This window comes from Phalaenopsis equestris, unplaced genomic scaffold, assembly GCF_001263595.1.
Source record: "Phalaenopsis equestris unplaced genomic scaffold, ASM126359v1 Scaffold000202, whole genome shotgun sequence".
Classification (NCBI taxonomy): domain Eukaryota; kingdom Viridiplantae; phylum Streptophyta; class Magnoliopsida; order Asparagales; family Orchidaceae; genus Phalaenopsis; species Phalaenopsis equestris.
The window spans coordinates 2,955,027-2,975,052 of record NW_018164644.1 but is presented as its reverse complement, the minus strand read 5'-3'; the positions used below and the strand labels follow the sequence as shown (position 1 = coordinate 2,975,052).

General features: G+C 34.4%; 1 protein-coding gene and 1 pseudogene across 1 annotated transcript in view; both read right to left on the bottom strand.

Moving 5' to 3' along the window:
• Positions 1-20,026, bottom strand: part of LOC110022769 — an 89,499-nt gene that overhangs the window by 23,661 nt on the left and 45,812 nt on the right. Inside the window, 4 exon segments of the mRNA XM_020721869.1 lie at positions 2,885-3,043; positions 12,495-12,595; positions 12,714-12,861; positions 14,808-14,972. Of these exon segments, the coding sequence (XP_020577528.1) occupies positions 2,885-3,043; positions 12,495-12,595; positions 12,714-12,861; positions 14,808-14,972 (573 nt within the window).
• On the bottom strand, positions 15,986-18,221 carry LOC110022696 (annotated as a pseudogene).

The window sequence follows — 20,026 nt, the reverse complement described above, 5'->3', positions numbered from 1 at the left end:
CGCAGGGGCCAAAGTCAGAGCAGGATAACTGTGCTTAACGTTTGCTTCATCACTATGGATGCTCTTATATTACTTTTAGTTTTCTTTCATAGGTGTCATTTCATGTCCTGCTCAAAGTCTCTGTTGTTGGTTTGCTTTTTCGGTCTGCTATATTTACTGTTGTGCTCTGGATGTTCGCTGTGGCTGATACATATATGTTGAATCTGATCTTCTATTTTGGTCTGTTGCTTTCTGGTGTTGGTTTTACCTCTTGGCTGGGACACTATTTTTTTTGGATAGCATCGTCAGCTGCTCCACTCATTTTCTTACTTTTTAGTGGCTTTTTATTTGCTTTTAGGAGTATACTTTTTGGGATTGGTATACTTGTACATGTTCGGGCATACGTTTTGTTTCTTGGTATACTTCTTTACTCATTATTTGGTTTTGTGTGGAAGTTTATATGGATGAGGATCCCTATTTTGAGTGAGTTGTACCTTTTGGGTTTTGTTAGTTTGGGGACCCTCTCCAACCTAAACTCTTGTATTATTTTTTGCCTAATTAACATATAGGGAGCCGTATAATGCTCCTTTAACTAAATATATATATATATATATATATACATGAAGATAAATTTTTATTTAATCACACTAATAAAATCTCATGCAAATAAGGATGTGGCTTATGCCCATTGATTTACCCCAAAAAAATACAAAATTATACTGGGATTACAACCGAAGCCTAGAAGTTTTGCAATGGGTAAGTCTATGATTTGTGAGATATAAGGCCTACTTGATACGCCATGAAAAAATCTATTAGCCAAGCATGGCTTCAAAATGACTCGTTAACAAAACCTCACTTTGAGTTAGTAAGTACCTTTCATGACGTAGCATGCATTTATTGTCAAGGATCATTCTGTTAAACAGCTTAGACTATCTCACTGACTAAATAGACTAGGGTCCATGATAACTTGACATTACGGAAGCATGAAATCTTGATTTAATCCTTTATTATTTCCCTCCATTTGCTTTACGATAATGGCATTATATATTTTTAGTAAATAAATCACTACTTATTAAACCTGAGAATTAGAAATCGTATTGGGTGGTTGAGATAAAAATCATATGGGTTTATGTCGTCCACAAACCATAAACCAGATCATAAAATCTACTTTAGATGGTAAAATCTTTATAAAGTACATTATCTAATATCTATTTTACCTTCTGAAAGTAAAACCTAGAACCATTAGATAACTAAAAGAGCTTAGTAGAAAACTTTCAAAGCCAACAAAACCCAAATAGTATAATGATTGGATGTAAGTTCTCACAAACTCAAATGGAGCAAATAAAAAATTAAGATCAGCACTAACAACATATTTGTTGATGAAAGAATGAATGAACAACTTGCAAGAAAAATTATCTACCTCTCTCTCACCTATTCTAGTATTAAGCTAGTGTTATAAGATAATAGATGAATAAACCTACAGAAGACCACATGAATATCATGACGTATTTTAAGATACTTTAAGATGACAACTGAAAAATATATGCTAGATAAAGTCGCACAAGAAAATAAAAAAAAATTTATAGATTTTGAGTGTGATGAAAATGAATCAAATTGAATATACACCACTGCCTATTATACTTGTATATTAATAAATATGGTTAAAAGAAGACATAAGAAAAAAATATAATTTCAAGAAGGAATGTTGACACTGAACAAAGGATAATCAAACTAGAAGTGGTTGAATTTTTTTATCAGAGTACAAAGTGAAAAAAATATCCAAATTTAAATTTGTGACAATCATGATACCATAATTACATGCCAAAAATCATGTCCACTATAATAGGACCGAACAAATTGAGATTGACAAAAGATAAAAGGGATAATTACATACAGACCACCCGAAACATTAATATTTACAAATTAACCACCTAGGTGATTTTTTTGGAACTACCAAACTGATGCATTTACACATGCCACAATCAAACAATTGAGAATTTGATAAAAATGAAATATATGGGTTGGGGTTATACCATGAATTTTGATATTTGAGAGAGCATTTGAAAAATAAATAAAAGAGGATGGTTGATTTGTAATTAGAAAGTTTCGGGCGGTCTCTACGTAATTGCCCCAAAATAAGAATGGACCGGCCTAAGTAAATTATGTTGAAACAAGTTTTCAAATTATATGTATTATCACTAAAGCTTTACCTAAAATATATTTTAATAATCAAATCAAGAAGCTGAACATGATCAACATATACAATCTAATATAAGGAGGAAAACTGAAATAATCCTAACTATATGGCCAGCACCTTCCTTATATATAATGATCTAAATATCAATGGATAACAATTTCTCATCTACAATAATCCAATAATTCATGGGCTACATTTTTCCATTTATGTTGTGCAACTAATATTGGATTTCAAAATAAAAAATTGAGTTTCAAATATATTTCTTTGATGGATAATCATTTCTGCACATATTTATGTTTAACTTTTTTTTAATAAACTGAACAAGAGACTAAAATTCAATCATAAAATCTCTCATTTTTTATAACACTCTCAAATCATTATAATTTTAAAAAATAAAAAATAAATAATAATAATTAAAAAAAAACTAAAGCAAGCCCTCCATCTCCATAGAGTTTTCACAAATTCAAACATAACAAACAATTTCATGTCATTAATGGATTAGGAGGTAAAATGAAGGCAAACAAAAAATCAACATTAAGTATTAAGACCAATAAATGCATGCACTTAAATAAATAATAAAAAAAACAACTAAGGTTGGAAATGAGGTAAAAGAAACTAAATCATAATAAGTTAATAAATGGTCAATACCAAACATCATAAAACAAATCCCATATTTTTAGCTTTAAAATAGCTTTTAAATATGCATACCGCAGAATCAAGAAGTTCTATTAAAAAAATTTTTCCACAATGAAGAGCAGCTTCCGAATCCTCTTTCTTTAGTTTTCCACCTCTGTTTATAAATTGGGAAAGCTTGTTGAAGAGTACAGCAACAGATACTCGAGCATATGTCTCGGTATTGATAAATACCTTTTAAGCACAATAAAAGAGCAATAAGTAAACAATTGGCATTATAAGTAAGCTCAAATTAACAATGAAATGTTAAACAACATATACATGGAGCCAACACAAAATCATTATTTCAAAGAAAAGAGGTAAAAATCTGTGACAAGGCCAAGAACAGCCACTCCAAAGAATGAGTTGAACTTCGATAAGATATTGAATATCCTCAATTGACCATCATCATAATTACACAACTTATTACAACTATTTGAACATGGATTTAAGAATTTTCAAAGTTAATTTATTCGTCCATGTTGAAGACAGAGAATAGTTCTATGTTATATGATTTTTGGATGACTATCAATCAAGTTGTCTTGACTTGTCTTTTTTCTTACCTACTTATTCACATAATTCTCTCTTCCGGCATTATTGATGCATGTTTTGGTCTCCTAGGACAAAATCATGTAATTCCCTGAACTTGGCTCTAGTATAATATAAATAACCAAGATTCCTTATTAGAGAAGGAAGTCTGTACAGTTTCCGTCTTTCTATAAAAGCTAAGGAGCAAAAGTTATAAAAGGTAACTTTTTTTCTAACTTATGTTAAAAAGCAACCAATAGAAGATGTAGAGTTCAAGTATACTTTTACTTTCTTAATTTATTTTTAGTTTTAAAAATTTAAGAAAAAAGACATGCGTTGATCAACTTTAAAGCATATCCTTGTTCTTTTACAAAAGATGAACGGCAAAAACAAAGGAGATAAAAATCTTTCATTTTACATGATTTTTGACAACTTTATGTAAGTTTCTAGAACATGCAAAAAATGACATTTAGAAAAGAAAATCACTATGGGGAGACAATTTCCTCTTTTGAACATGCAATTGTTGAGTCATGGTCTGTCGCAGGGTTCCACATAGCGTATGTCATACTCTTATCTACCTTGGGGGCCTTTGAAATTTCATTAAATTAAACATTTTGTAGAAGTACCGTGGCATGCATGAAAACACCAAACTTCTAAGAGACTACACTATCAATGCATCTAACCACAAATAATTTTAAAAGGTCCCGGCATTCAAGATCAAAATGTAAAAGAACGAAAAAAACCATTGAATAGGCCTTGTAATAATTTTGAATTTCACTATCATCTTTATTAAGTAAAACACACCACATTCCTCCAATCTTTAGGAAGTATTAGTTAAAAATAAAATTTAATGGAGGCTCAAATCTTGTTAAATATATATATCTAAATGCACCCCATTTAACAAATATGTCGCTTTTTAAAAGTAAAAAGTAATAATTCATTTTACATGATTTTCGACAACTTTATGCAAGTTTCTAGAACATGCAAAAAATTACATTTAGAAAAGAAAATCACTATTGGGAGACAATTTCCTCTTTTGAGCATAAAGATCACAAAAAAACACAACTCCTAAACCATAACATCAAAAACAAAAAAAAATAGCTCTATTAGTTCCTAACATCCAAGATGCATGCCAGAAGGTCTGCGACGGTAAATTAATGAATTATCATCTTAGCGTTACACAAAAACACATCACACACTCAGGTAATTAAAAAGCAGTAAACAGGATGAGACAATTCAATTTTTTGTGGAAAACTCTGAAAAGAGGGAAAAACTACGAGGTCTAGCGAGCTAAAATAATCTACTATGAGTGTTGAGTACACGGGCACACTCTTCACCCGAATTTGAGAAGTTGGAGTTACAAAGTTGATCATTATCAATGAAAAACAATTGTTCATCAATAATAACCATAGTCTAACTGTAATGAATATAGTGCTCGGTGATAGCAACAAAGGTCGTAACCGATTGTTATGGAAGTAGTAGTTCATATCGTGGCTGTAATGTAAGTTTGCTCAAGAGACCGTAGTTGAAGCCATGGTATTAATTGGTCGAGCGGGTCAGATGGTTGCTTCAGGAGCGTCGGTTGGTCATAGGGGCAGTAGTAGGAAAGTGCATAAGCTGTGAGCCACGTATGTCGTAGTTTGTCACTTAGGCTATAATGGTGATCTGTGATGTAGGCCGTAGAGGCAGAAGTCAGGTGCTGCAAGAGCTGTGGGCGACACAGACCGTAGTTGGTAATGTAAGCTATAATGGTGAGTTGTATCGACATCCGTAGGCCACAGGGGCTAAGACGAGCTACACAAGTTGCGGATCACGTAGACCATCGTTAGTTATATAGGTCTTAGCAATGAGCTGTGGTGACGTATGCAGGCCATAGAAACTAAAGTTGAGAGTCGCACGAGCTGCGGACCACATAGATTATAGTTCATCATGTAGGCCGAGTGGTGAGCCGTGAAAACATCAGAAGACCGCAGGGGCCAAAGTCAGAAGCTGCACAAGTTGTGAGCAATGTAGGCCAGAGTTGGTCATGAACGCCTTAGTGATAAGTTGTGATGATGCCCGTAAGCCGCAAAGGCCAGAGTCGAGAGCTGCAGAAACTGTGCACAACGTAGGACGTAGTGTTGAGCTGTAATAATACCTGTAGGCCGCCAGGGCTACAGTCGAGAGCTGCATAAGCTGTAAGTCATGTACGTGAGTTGTGATGACTTTTGTAGACCACTGAGGCTAGAGTCGAAAGTTGCATGAGATGTGGACTTTGTAGGTCGTAGTTGATTATATAGGTTGTTGTGGTGAGTTATTATGATGTTTATAGGCTGCAGAGGCCGAAATCAAGAGCTACAGGAGCTGTGGATCAATTAAGTCGTAGTTTAGGCCATAGCGGTGAGCCGTGATGATGTTTGTAGTCTGCAATCCGGAGTCGAGTGCTGCACAAGTTGTGTACCACGTAGACAGTAGTTGGTCCTGTAGGACATAAAGGTGAGTTATGACGACGTTCATAAGCCATAGCGGCTGGCGTCGAGAGTTGCATGAGCAGTGACCCAAGTAGACTGTGGTTTGGTTACATAGGTCATGGTGGGGAGTTGTAATGACATATGTAGACCACAGAGACTGGAGTTTAGAGCTGCATTAGGTGTGAAACACGTAAGTTGTAATTGGTCACATAGGTCATAGTGGACAGCTGTGATGATGTACGTAGGCCAGAGAGGCCAGAATTAGGAGTCACACAATAGTAGAATACAAATGCAGTAGTTATTCACAAAGATCGTAGTGGTAAGCTGTGATGAAGTCTAGAGGACACAAAGGCTGGAGTCGAAAAAGACACAAGTAGATGGTCATATAGGCCGTATCGGAGTTGTGATGACATTCGTAGGCCGCAGAAGCCGGAGTCGAAAGCTCAAAGAGACAGCTTTAGGAGGTCGAAGAAAGTTATTGTCTTCGGGAGGAGTCGTTGCATTGTATGTGTGTTTAGGGTGCGTCGTTGCACTGTATTCAAGATGCGTTGTTACATTGTCTTTAGATGGCGTCATCGTTTCGTATTCGAGGTGCATTGACATACCATCTTCAGGAGATGTAGTCACACAATATGTAAATTGCGTTATTACAACATCATCACGGTGTGTCATTGCACCGTATTCGAGGTGTGTTATATCGCACTAGAATGCGACTTTGCAATGTATGTGGGGTGCATTATTACACTGCATCAGGGTGGGTAGTTGCACTATATTAGGGATGCATTGTTAAACCGTCTTCGGAAGACTTCGTCGCACTATGTGGGGTGCGTTGGTACGTCTTCATAGCGTCTCATTGCACCATATTCGAGGTGCATTGTTACACAGTGTACTGAACAACGTATTGCTCCACGGGTGCTTCACTATTCCACAACATACATTGGGATTTCACAAGACACATTATGACTCCACAAGGAACTTTGCTACAAGGAGCATGTGGCAGTCAATGATGGTCGATGGTGACTGCAAGAGAGGGAAGAATCCAACAGATCTTCGGTGCAGAAACGATGCTAAGCTTTAGCTCCTCCAACCTCCAGTCTTTATTTTAACTTAAGGTCTAACCTCTTTCAAGAGGATGCTATTTTTATAAAGTCCATGTTGCAAATAAAAAAAAGAATCTGAAAGGCTCTGACCGAACAACCTGAGGAAGTTCTCTTGATTATAGTGTTTCACCGACATTTAAGTACCTTGATGATGTTAGAATTGAGTAATCTTAGGCTCGTTGGATTCATCTTGTCGAGATACTCGATTGATTATAAGCATACCATATTTGAAATCCGTTTGACATTTCAATTATGAGTGAAAAGCTTCCAAAAGCGATTTAACGGCTTGATCTAGGTTTGACTTGACTCGGATTGGAAAAATTTTTAGATTGTTAGGTCCATTTAGTCGAGCCGACCAGTTTGACTGTAAGTTTGCTTAAATCTAACTTCTGGATGATTTTTAATTACATTTTGAATAGTTCTTGCCCAAAAAATTATCTCAAGATTCAGGTTAATGATAAAAATTTGTTGATGACGTATCAATCCAAATACTTAGTTCCTCACAGTTTTCCTCCGAAGAAATCTAACCCTTACAAAACCAAAAGGCCTTAGATCTAAATATGCTTAAAAATCCTAATAATCATTCTTTTCTTGCCTACATAAAACTTCCACTAATATCCCAAAAGATCACCAATCAAGTTGTTGCCTTCAAGTAAAGTTCCCCTACACCCTACATCAAGGCATACCCAATATGATATGGTTGCCAATCACGTAAAAACCAAGATGCAACCATATATGTAAACGCTTGAATGAAGTGAGATCCTTGAAAACGTAGTCTTGTCAATTGGTAGATTTATTTAATTATAAAGTATGTTTTTAAAACAAAAAATATAATCAATAAATCATAATTTGTGACAAAAAATATTAGGAAATTTTAGCCTCAATCACATTTCAATTTAAAAAATTTTGCAAAATAGTATTTCATTAAACTAGTTAAGTTTCTAACACCTTCAAATTGGAGATACAAAAATTTTCATTGTTATTTATTTTATCTCCATTATCCATGCTCTTTTCAATTAGTTAGCCCTTCACAAGTAGCTATGTGTATCTCCATGAGGGCAACACTCGCCCCTCATGGGCACGATCAACACTTCCTCCCATTTTAGCCCATATGGCCTTATTTGTGTTTCTAGTGCAACACTTGTATTACATTCTCCTGCAAGGCATTGCGCGTAGTTTCCTTTAGTGAGTAGAGATTTGCAATTTGGTGCCAACCCAAAAGTTAAAGGCTTTCTTCGGCACGGGCAACTCATGGCATTAGTGTCTTATTCGCTCTCGAAACCTTTGATGCTTGATGCGGCCCACATTTTATCGTCATCTTTAATTTACTCTTCAACTGTGAATCTATTACAATTTTTCACACATTCCTCTCACCTGTTAACATAGCTACCTCTTATTTAAGTAGCCCCTAAATTATTAAGATCCTCCCCTTCTATTCTCTCAAGTGATCTATACTTCCTACAACACAATCACCTTGCTCGTCTACAAATGTGGCTACTAGTTTGAATGTAGCGAACTCTCACTCCTCTCCATCCAACAACTTTTCGATATTTTTTCTAAGATTCAGCAAAACAACAACAAAAACATCCTTCCTCTTATCAAGGCAAACCAACTCTCTTTTCCACTGATGGAGAGATCTATACACTTGTTACACTACTCTCCCTCTAAATTACTAGTTAATTTTTTAGGGGTTGTCCCGGCTGGGAGTTAATTCACATATTCATGCCAGATTATATCTAACAGAAGACTACTCCATTGGGCTCATCGATGCTCATGATATCTAGATTTATTTTTTAGAAAATAGTCTATACCAAACTTTGCACACAACGCTTATATCATATAACTTGCCTCTTAATGAGAATGCAAAAAAGGTCAACAATTTTAATGTCTGTTGAATAGCCTTTCACTCTGTTTAGATCTCATTTCTATGAGCTTGCTTGAATTAATTTAACCAGTCCACTTGATTTTTCTTATATTTACAAAATCATTGCAGGTGGATAGTTGACAAAGAATCTTCATCAATATTTTCCATGAGAGTTAGAGGCCAAAAATTTAATTTTTCACATTTTTCTCAGCAACTGGATTTTGATTTTAAGTTGTAAGTTTAAAAGGGCTGAATGAGAAAAAAATCTTTTTGAAGGAAAAGTGTAATTGAAATTAATTTAGTTAGTTGTGAATTATTATTATTATTTTTTTTTTTTGTGTAAGTTGTGAATTGTTAATTTAGAAATCAGTAAATATAAAAAAAAAATTGATGATTTATTAGGTTTAGAAAATAACAAAACAACATGAAAATATAAATAAGAGGATTCATTCTAAGGAGCATCCTGTAGTTGTGAGAATTTTGAACTTTATTATAGAGAGAAATATTCCTAAGCGTAATGCTTGTAGACTCTTCATGTTGAGCATGCCATTAGCATTTGATGTTACCAGTAAAACTACAAGGCCACTTATTCAAATAATTTCATGATATTTCTATTTGACTCGAGTCTTAAAAATCTTTACAAAAATCAAGTAGTGTAAGATGTATTGACAAATGATGATGACTTGCCCAAAGAGAAATACAAATTCGGATGAGATGAGCCTCAATATAAAACAAAAGGGGCTTTTGGGTCTTGATAATTGTTAGGTTGGGGTAGTAAAAAATTTATCAAAAGACTATTATTATTATTTTTTTTTGAGTAAGTTGTGAATTGTTAATTTAGAAATCAGTAAATATAAAAAAAAATTTGATGATTTATTAGGTTTAGAAAATAACAAAGCAACATGAAAATATAAATAAGAGGATTCATTCTAAGGAGCATCCTGTAGTTGTGAGAATTTTGAACTTTATTATAGAGAGAAATATTCCTAAGCGTAATGCTTGTAGACTCTTCATGTTGAGCATGCCATTAGCATTTGATGTTACCAGTAAAACTACAAGGCCACTTATTCAAATAATTTCATGATATTTCTATTTGACTCGAGTCTTAAAAATCTTTACAAAAATCAAGTAGTGTAAGATGTATTGACAAATGATGATGACTTGCCCAAAGAGAAATACAAATTCGGATGAGATGAGCCTCAATATAAAACAAAAGGGGCTTTTGGGTCTTGATAATTGTTAGGTTGGGGTAGTAAAAACTTTAACAAAAGACCATTGATCCAATTAATATTAATAATTATGATGGGCTGATCAACTATGTGAAGATCAAATGCCATAAATGTGCCAGGCCTATACAAACATTATCCGTTAATTCTAAGATTATGAAGAATAAGAAAGAGAAAAGATGGAAATAAAACAAAAAAATTAATACTACCAATTAAATTATTTGACTCTTGAACTTTCATGTTTTTACAGACAATTATCCTTACTACCTATGATTGAGTCATATCATGTTCGAATTTAAAGCATATTATATTGAGCAAGCTGTATCTATAAATATTAAAATTCATGATAGTAATTTAAACTTTGCACTCTTTTATATTAATGATTATGATAGATATATCAGAAAGTTTCAAAGTATGACATTTTTTGTGGCAATCTAGAAAAAATAATATTCTACTCACATGATCTTAACTATGAAGTCAAAACAAGTGTTAGTAGGAATTGTGAATGAATGAATTTTTTACCTCTATCATGTCTTATGTTTAACTGGGAGGGTTCAAAATGGGGCCTGACACTTCTAAATATACGGGTTAATGTTCCTGCACTTACTGGCCCTTTGGTGGTTATTTCATCATTCATTAATAATATCACTGGAAATAAATCTCATGTTCTTGAACACCTCAGCTCCATCCAATTTACAAACACAGTGATAATGATATATATTTATAGCTACTTGATTAAGATGGGAGTATTCAAACCGTAAATTCTATGAAAGATAGGATATTCATATTTTCTAAATGAAAAGGGGAAAATAAGAAAATAAGAAGCACGCAACTATTTTCGCAAGGCTGCAAGCTTCCGTTAATTCTAGTTTTGTTAACTTACTAGCCTTTTGGTGGCACATCCACGATAACATCACTGAAAACAAACCTCACGTTCTTGAAGCACCTCAGCTCCATCCTATATTTGAATGCAATGATGATAATATATCTTAATAACTAATTGATTTAGATGAAAATATACAAATTGACAAACCTATGAAAGATAGAAGATTTAAATTTTATTTACCAAAAGAGGCAAAAATAAGAAGAAAATATATAGGCAGTCACTTGTATCCACAAGGCTTCAAGCTAAAAAGTCCAACTGAATAGTTTTGTGATTTTCACAATCAATAGAATGCTTCATCCTTGGTCTTTTTATTATTTTTGGGTTATTATATTTTTCCTTTTTCCATGGCAATTCCCGATAATTACCCATCTCTACTCTTCATCCTTTTTAATGGACACATTTTCTTCCTATTCAAAATCTACTACTTTAGAACTCTATGTTTTAAAAGCTATAATTAAACAACTTATTTCCAAGGGCATACACTCCAACTCTTGATACACTTCTCACACCAAGTCATCACCAAATAAAAATTAACTCAACTTTCGAATTCAAACTATTAACACTCACCTCTAGAATAAAGGTAAGGTGCTTGCATCATTATACTGCATGACATATCAAGAGGCTCCCTCGGTATATACGAGTAATGACACCAACCTGAGAAGGAGGTTTGGTTAAAAATAAAATTGAACCGAACTGATATATTTCATTGATTTGTTTTGATTAATAAAATCCAATTCAATTTTTGGTTCCAGACTAAGGTTTACTTGGAAAAAAATGAATCAAACAAAGAAATCTGAATTATATTGTGATTAAATTAAATCTGTAAATCGATTGCTTATAAAAATCTATCAACCGATTATCCAAATTGCCTGAATGGACATGTTTTCACAAGAATTTCAAAATTCGGTTATACCAAAACCGAACTGAAAAAACCAAACTATATTTTGCTTCACTTTAAGTTCAATTCTCCATCTAATTTGGTTTTATCTATAAGTTGATTCGGCTTAGCTGGTCAAACAAATTTATCAACCCATGCAACCAAACCGACTGCTTGCACACTCCTAAACTTGGGAGGCACTCACTGCACCTCTCCCGAGTGCTTGGTATATCACCTGGCTTGTCTTAACAAGATTGGATCAAACAAACTAGGTGAGACTACATTATCTAAAATTGCCAAATGGAAACGTATTGATCACAATACTCTTACCCAAATGAAAAATATAATTTAAACTGGTTGAATAAAGTGGAGTTTAATCAATGTCCATGAATACCATAATTCTAATTAAACCAACTGTCTTAGTGCAAGATCAAACAGAAAATCTAGTGGTCAAGTCTGGAAATTTTCATGACCCGTGAGGATGATAAATAAACTAATTCCCATATAATTTAGACTGGCTGAATAAAGTGAAGTTTATTCAATGTCCATGAATACCATAATTCTAATCAAACCGTCTTAGTGTAAGATCAAACAGAAAATTTAGTGCTAAGTCTGGAAATTTCATGGCCCGTGAGGATGATAAATAAACTAATTCCCATAAAAAATTTAATAAATTAAATGGCAACAAAAGAAATGACAGAACTGTTTGGCTTACTTTGGTCAACTCAGGATCAGGACTTTGAGCTAACAATGAAACCTCCATTTTGGCTTCGTTATTTTCACTTAATTCAGCTTCAAAATCCTCATCAAACGCCACTTTTCAGAAACAGTGGTAGATTAGTGGTACAAAAAAAATTTTGACACAAAAAGAAAAAAAAGCATGACCAAATATTTGCTTCATATATTGCCAAAGAAACATAAAAAAGACGCGCACCGGAGCCATATAGTGACATCAATTTCAATTCTTTAATATAATATTTGAGTGTTTTTGGGTGTAAAAGCCATAACCCTGTCAGATGCAAAGCAGAAAGACGCATAGTGCGAGGACTCTTGGTGCCTTCATCAATTAGATTTTCAATGAACTGAAAAACGAAAAATGGAAAATTAATCAGCAAAATAAATTTAAACTGAGAACCTACTGACACATCACCAAATAATGATGAAGCGTTTTTTTAAATGCATATTAATAGTGAAGCGTAAATGTAAGGAAAACCTCATCTGCTATTGTAATGGAAACTCTAAAAAATTGAAAAAAAAAATGTTGGTTTCCTCGAAAATACGCCAAACCTATTCAGTTAAAATGCAAAAGGAATCATACATTGGTAGTATTAATATCTGGCACACAACTACAGACAAACACAATTCTGGAAAATAAAGAAACAAGGAACAAAACAATATTTTAATTCCTTCAACATCAGCTGCTAGGTCAATAAGAAAACATTAACAACTTGCAACTTGAAAAATTTTAACGTCTACAAAATGAAAAATTTAAGGATTATGTTTCATGAATTTCTGAAATTATTAACCAGCTATCAAGCAGAATGAAAGCTCGTAAACAAAATATAAGCCCACTTAAACCCATTAGTTCAACAATAATGCTGTACATATCATTAACTCATACCTTTTTTTCTTCGTTGTATAAATCTCTAAAAATTACAAATTTGAGAAAAAAGATTAAAATAACTTGACAACTAGTCCCTGAACTTCTCAATCTTAATTCCTCAAATCTGATAAAAAAATAATCTAACAAAGCAACCTATTTGGATCATATCAAAGGAATCAACAGACTAAATTGAGCTAAAATACCCTTATATAAATAGTTCATGGGCCATTTTGACCTTTCCTTAAGGGGCTGTTTGGCATGAATTTTGGTTTTCCGATTTTTTACTTCTGAAAAAAAAAAAAAAAAACAGAAAATTAACAGAAACACACTGTCTGTTTGGTTGTTTTTTAATTTTGTTTTTAAACACAAGCCTCCTGTTTTTAAACCAACAAAAACATGTGAAATGACTTTTCTATGTTTCGAAACCATATTTTTTCATGCTCAGCCCTAAACCAAGCAATTCCAGATCTCATTCTTCTCCTTTTGCCTTCTCTCCTTCAGCCCGACTCCAGTTGCCGCTCCTTTGGCTTGGCTCCCATCACCACTCCTTCGGCCCGGCTCCTCTCGCAGTTCCTTCAATCGGCCATTCCTTCGGTCGGCAAAAACATTCGAAAAATCAAATTTGCATTTTTCTTACATCTTTGAATCCCTTCTTTGCCATTGGCATCCATGGACATCTCTTCCATCGCCGCCAAGCTCAGCTATACCAACTCAAAGACTTTAATCCGCAACGTAGAGGAGCCCCACCCCGTCTATCCGATATTCAGTTCAATTCTTCCATCATCAGAATGGTAAACGACTCACTTTAGCATTTCAACCTAACAATTTGTGTGCTATAATTGTTATTTTACTTGATATAAATAGGCTGAGGTCGTGAAAGCAATTTTGTTTGAAAATGGGCTAAAATTGTTTTATAGGTTGCAGGTGATCTTTGATCCGTCCAGTTTTTACAATGGCAGCCTTCTATGTTTGTGCTAAGAAACACAAATATAATTTATTTTTTAATAGAAAATATATAATCAAACATATCTTTTTATTTATTATTTTTAAAAATAAAAAATTATTACAATGCCAAACATATTTTTTTAAAACCATAAAACAAAAACAAAACAAATAAAAAAAAACAAAAACAAAAAACAAAGGATGATGTGTGTGTGTGTGTGTGTGTGAGAGAGAGAGAGTGACCTTGTGTGTGAGAGTGTGTGTGAGAGAGAGAGAGAGTGAGAGAGGTTATTTGTGTGCGTGTGTCCATGTCTATGAGAAAGAACGATCAGTGAGAGAGAGAGAGAGAGAGAGAGAGAGGGGGGGGGAGAGAGGGAGTGAGGAGATAAAAAGAGAGAGAATGAACTTCTACATCAATGATGGATTTGTCAAATTAAGTACAGAAGATGAATATAGATATAGTTCACATGGTAAGCAACCGACCCATTTCAAGGGCCCCTTCTTGTCACCATTCATTTCATGCATGGCCAGGTCACAAAAGACTGATTCATGCAACACTGCAGAAAGAAGTGCAGCAGTAGGCGCCACCCTCCGCTTGTTGAGACTAAGATTTAGAATCCAACAAGATCTGACCAATTGTAACATCCTCTACAAAAAAATAAAAGAGAATTAAGCGTAAAATTAAAAGGTCAATATGAGAAGAGTGTGCATACATATAATTTGCATGAGTAAAGAAATTACATAGAAATGTAATAATGAAGTTTAATAACAATGCCCATTAAAACGTAATATTGAATAGAGGGGTAAAAGAAAGAGAGAGGTACAAAAAACGAATAGAGAGAATTGAGCCAGAGGCATAGAGTGTTTCATAGAAGATTTCAAAATATAATTCAACAATCAATGTCTTAACCATGACCCATCGATCTTTATGTATACAATGAAAGGGCACCGTGTTTACACCCATCGATCTTTATTGATTTTTAATTTTACACAACCTAGAGCAGTAGAAATATGAATCCTGATTTAAGAAGCCAAAAATTCAACAGATATGAATCTCTGGTGATGCCGTTATCTGTATAATACTGGGTTCTAGAACAAATTGGTGCATTTTGAAGCGCATAGCGCACTAATTGCCCTACATAAATAAATAGCAAGTATTAAATAGCTAATTGTTCCATCCCCCATCTTCCTTAGAAGGGATGGCCATGCGTTTTGGCCTAAGGGAAGGGTTTGGCGCAGCCCAATCTAGCCAGAGAATAACTAAGGTCCTCTAAAGCTTAGTTTGTCTATTGATCAAGTGTATTGTACATCTACCTAATTGACTCAACTATTACCATTACCATTTATTGAAAGTCAGAATAATGCAGGATATTTTTATTGATATGAAAGGTTGCATAAATTCTAGAATAAAAAAATAACAAAAAGAAATAACAATTCATATTAATTATTTGGAGATAAAGGAAACGTTATAAAATAGGAAAGCCTAAAACAAGAAAGGAAATAAATCTAATTCAAGAAAATAAATATAAAATAGGAAAAAAATAAAATTATATTATAAACTAAATTTAATCCTCATAACTTCTAACATGAATAAATTATTTTCTAATATAACTTTTAAAACTGCCGCTCAAGTTGAAACATTCAACTTGGATTTGAAAACATCAAACAATGGGCGACGAAGATCTTGTGAAATAGAACTTGAAGTCTTCATCCAGTACTGCGGTTGCTTTGACTACAGTTTCTGCAGTGTTTGAAAGTAGGCTACATGCTCCCACAGATAATGTCGTAGGCGAGTTTGCAAGGAAGTAGACAACCTGCAAGAAAAGATAACTTATAATCGATTGTGGTTGTCTTTGACTATAGTTCCTGCAATGTTTGTAGGTAGGCATAAGGATCCTACAGGTAACGCTACAGGGGAGTTTGCATGGAAGAAAACAATATGCAGGAAAAACTAACTTCTCGTTGAATACATTTATTTTTTACTACAGTTTCTGCAATGCTTCTAGATAGGAGGAAGACCCCTACAAGTAATGCAGAAGAGTTTGCAAAGAAGTAGACAACCAACAAGAAAAGATGCAGGGCATGACATATAGCAAAAAAAAAAGAAAAAAAGAAAAAAAAAAACCCTAAAGGTAGGCCTTGCTGCAGAAAAAAGCTTCGGAGAAGGGCCTGCTGCATAAAGAATTCCAGTGGAGGTCCTGCCCAGAAAAAGCTCTGGAGGGTCTGATACAAGAAAAAATTCCTGAAGAGGACCTGATGCAGGAAAAGGCTTTGAATGAGGGCCTACTGCAAGAAGAATTGCAGTGGAGGACTTGCTGCAGAAAAAGCTTTTGAGGAGGACCTGATACAGGAAAAGACTCCGGATGAGGGCTTGATGCAGCAAAAAGCTTCAAAATAGGGTCTGTAGGGCTAAAAATGAGGGTCTGATACAGAGAAAATCTCTGGAGAAGGCTTGCAGCAGGAAAAGATCCGAAGGAGGGTCGACTCCAAGAAAAAAGTTCCAAAGGAGAGTTTGCTTCAGAAAAAAGTTTTGAAGGGCCTATTGCGGGGAAAAGCTTCGAAGGGTCTGTTGCAAAAAAAAGGCTCCGGAGAAGGATCTGTTGAGGGAAACGCTCTGGACAATTGTTCAATATGGTGATAATGGCAGCATTGGCTATTGTCTGACAGCAATAGAGGATTGATTGGAGTTGTCAGCAACCCTCGAAGATTGCTACCAATCCGACATCTGATACGGAACCCCCAGAATCCTATGTGTCTTCTAAAGGAAACATTTTAAGCTTCATGAGGTGAATTAGATGATCCTAGTCAAATTTGTTCATGGCGAGATCACGCTGAATCTGATCTTCAGAAACTTGTGGATCATAGATGTTGATCAATGTCTTATCATCGAGCAAGCCCTCACACACATTGATTGTCGACGTCTCCCGCATGTCACTGGTGTCCTTCTTGAAAGCAAAACCGACCACAATAATCTTCTTTCCATAAATGGTGTTAAACATCGATGAGACAACCCAATTCACGAAACGACTCTTCTAGTAATCATTGATCTTTATGACCTGCTTCCAGTAGTTGGCAACCTCAGAAAAACCATTGCACTTGTAGATGTACACAAGTTTCAGGATATCCTTCTGGGCGTCAAATCCAACACTGGCATTAAGAAATTTTGGACCGATCCTCGAGCCCTTCCAGATTGCATAGACCACCTATGTAACATTGGCACCAATGATCTAGCACAACACAAAAATGGCATTAACTGAAAAAAAAAATCTCTGAGCTAAGAAAGCATTGGATGCAAGCTTTGACAACTCTGTCAATCACAGATTCGTGGTAAGAACACGGTCCCCTGGCACCCACTGGGTGTAAACATCCGTTAATTCCTGCACAGCCTTTTGGCCCTCAGGGGTCTCCCGACCACCAATAAGCATGTGATTGGGATTGAAAAGATCTTCTATTGTTGTACCTTCAACAAGAAAATATGGGATCGATAGGATATGATAGTTAATTCCCTTGTTGTTGTGGGTCAAGATCTTCTCAATGGCCTTAGCAGTCTTGACAAGGACTATAGATTTCTCAAAAACAATCTTATTGGATTTGGAGACATCAGCTATCATGAAGGTTGCACTCTCCCAATAAGTAGGATCAGCAGCCTTGCCAGCTCCAAGACGAAGGGTTTGTGAGTGTGTTCACAGAGACAAAGATGATAACATCCTCACAAACGTGCTTTTCTACTTTAGTGCTAAAGGAAAGGTTTCTTCCCTTGCACTGCTTCATGACATCATCAAGGCCCAGCTCATAGATAGGAAGTTGACCATTGTTTCATTCCTTAATGCAAGCAACAGAGATGTCTACAACAACCACCTCAAGGGTTGGGCGCTTAACAGCAAAGATAGCCATGGTTGGACCCACCCCCCCCCCCCCCCCCCCCCTTCCTTCTCAGTGTGATCGCAGCCTCTCTTCACCCAATGATAAAAGAAGAGAGACAAGCTTTTGTAGTGAAATTTTCATTGATGGGAAGGGGGGAGAAGGATGTCTGCTGCAGGGAATAGAAAGTTTCCCACAAAAAAAATGAAAAGATGAGGCGTAGGAAAGGTTTCGATTACAGAGAATAGAAAGTTTCCGAAGCTGCAAGACTATAGGGTTTGTTTCAAGACTTTGATACCATGTTGAAATTCAAAATATTGCGGAATATTTTTATTGATATGAAATGAGGTATAAATATCACTTACATTAATCCTAAAATATAAAAGATAATAAAAAGAAATAACAGGAAACGAAAGATATAACACCTAATATCTCTAATTAATAAATTCATATTAATTATTTGGAGGTAAAGAAAACAATATAAAATAGGAAAGTCTAAAATAAGAAAGGACATAAATCCAATCCAAGAAAATAAATTTAAAAAAGGAAAGAAAATAAAGTTAAATTAAGAAATAAATCTAATCCCCATAACTTCTAACATAAAAAAATTATTTCCTAATATAACTCCTAGTATCTTTCTTCTAACAAAAAATCTTATGCATCAACATTACATACAAAAAATAGGATTGGGTTAATAGCCTTTGGATTTTCTTTAAGGTTAAAATATTTAAAGAACATGATTATAATATATTTGAAGCTTTCTACGTATGTCAGTATTATATAAAAAATACATAATTGTGCATTTAGAGGGTTTTAAGTATAAAATACAAATATACTGCTTTAAAATCAAATTAAATATATATATATTTTTTCATATAGAACAAAAATACTAAAATAATTAACTTCAATGTTCGTAAGTCAAGTTTGGTTTTGACCCAAAATTAACCACACCAAAAATTGCTTGACCCGAACTCGACTCAAATTTGACCCAAAAATTAAACGAGTCAGAAAGTTCACGCCTAAGTTGACCTGCCTTCAACCCTTTAACATAAAAGATATCAAAGGTATTTGGGCAGATATTGGGTCAAATTCATGTCGATATTGGGCCAATCCAAATTAAATTTCAGGTTAGTGAGTCAATTTTGGGTTGGCAGATCTACCCGATCGTGACTCCAAAAACTAAACGAGCCAAGACTCCTACCTGAAAATTATTTAGGTCAACTTGACTCTGAATTTTTTCGAGTCAAGTTTGGGTTGAGTTGAAAAATCGTGTCAATTTTTTACACGCCTAGTGATATGTTTGGTGTTACCTTTAAATTGAGATGATTTGGCTCAATATTTATACTCTAAGGATTCCTTTAGTTATGCAACAACATTCCAACAAAAAAAGTTATACGCATCAACACGTTCAATTAAAAGGAGACATTCTAGCACTATAAGTCATAGCCGGTGAGAAAGTCATTTTAAGCAAAACTATGTTAGTAGCTTTTTGCCATAAATCTTTACCATGTTTAGTAGTCCCACAATATATTTTCTTGCATTGCCAAGAATGAGTGATTTTATTGCAAAATTCTTAGCATTTTCTTGAATAGTTACCAACCTAAAATATCATTTAATCCAAAAAATGCAAATTAATTTTGTAATGTCAATGAGAATGTAATAATATTTTATTAGATGTCGTATTGTATAAAATTTTTTCATTTGATGTTTACGCATTTGACGTAATTAAGTTTAAGCGGCCAAGAGAGAATTGTATGAACCCCAATGCCCCAAAAGAGAAAAAAAGGGAAAAAGAAAAGTAGAAAAATGACAGAATAAATAATGTATACCAACGTTATGTC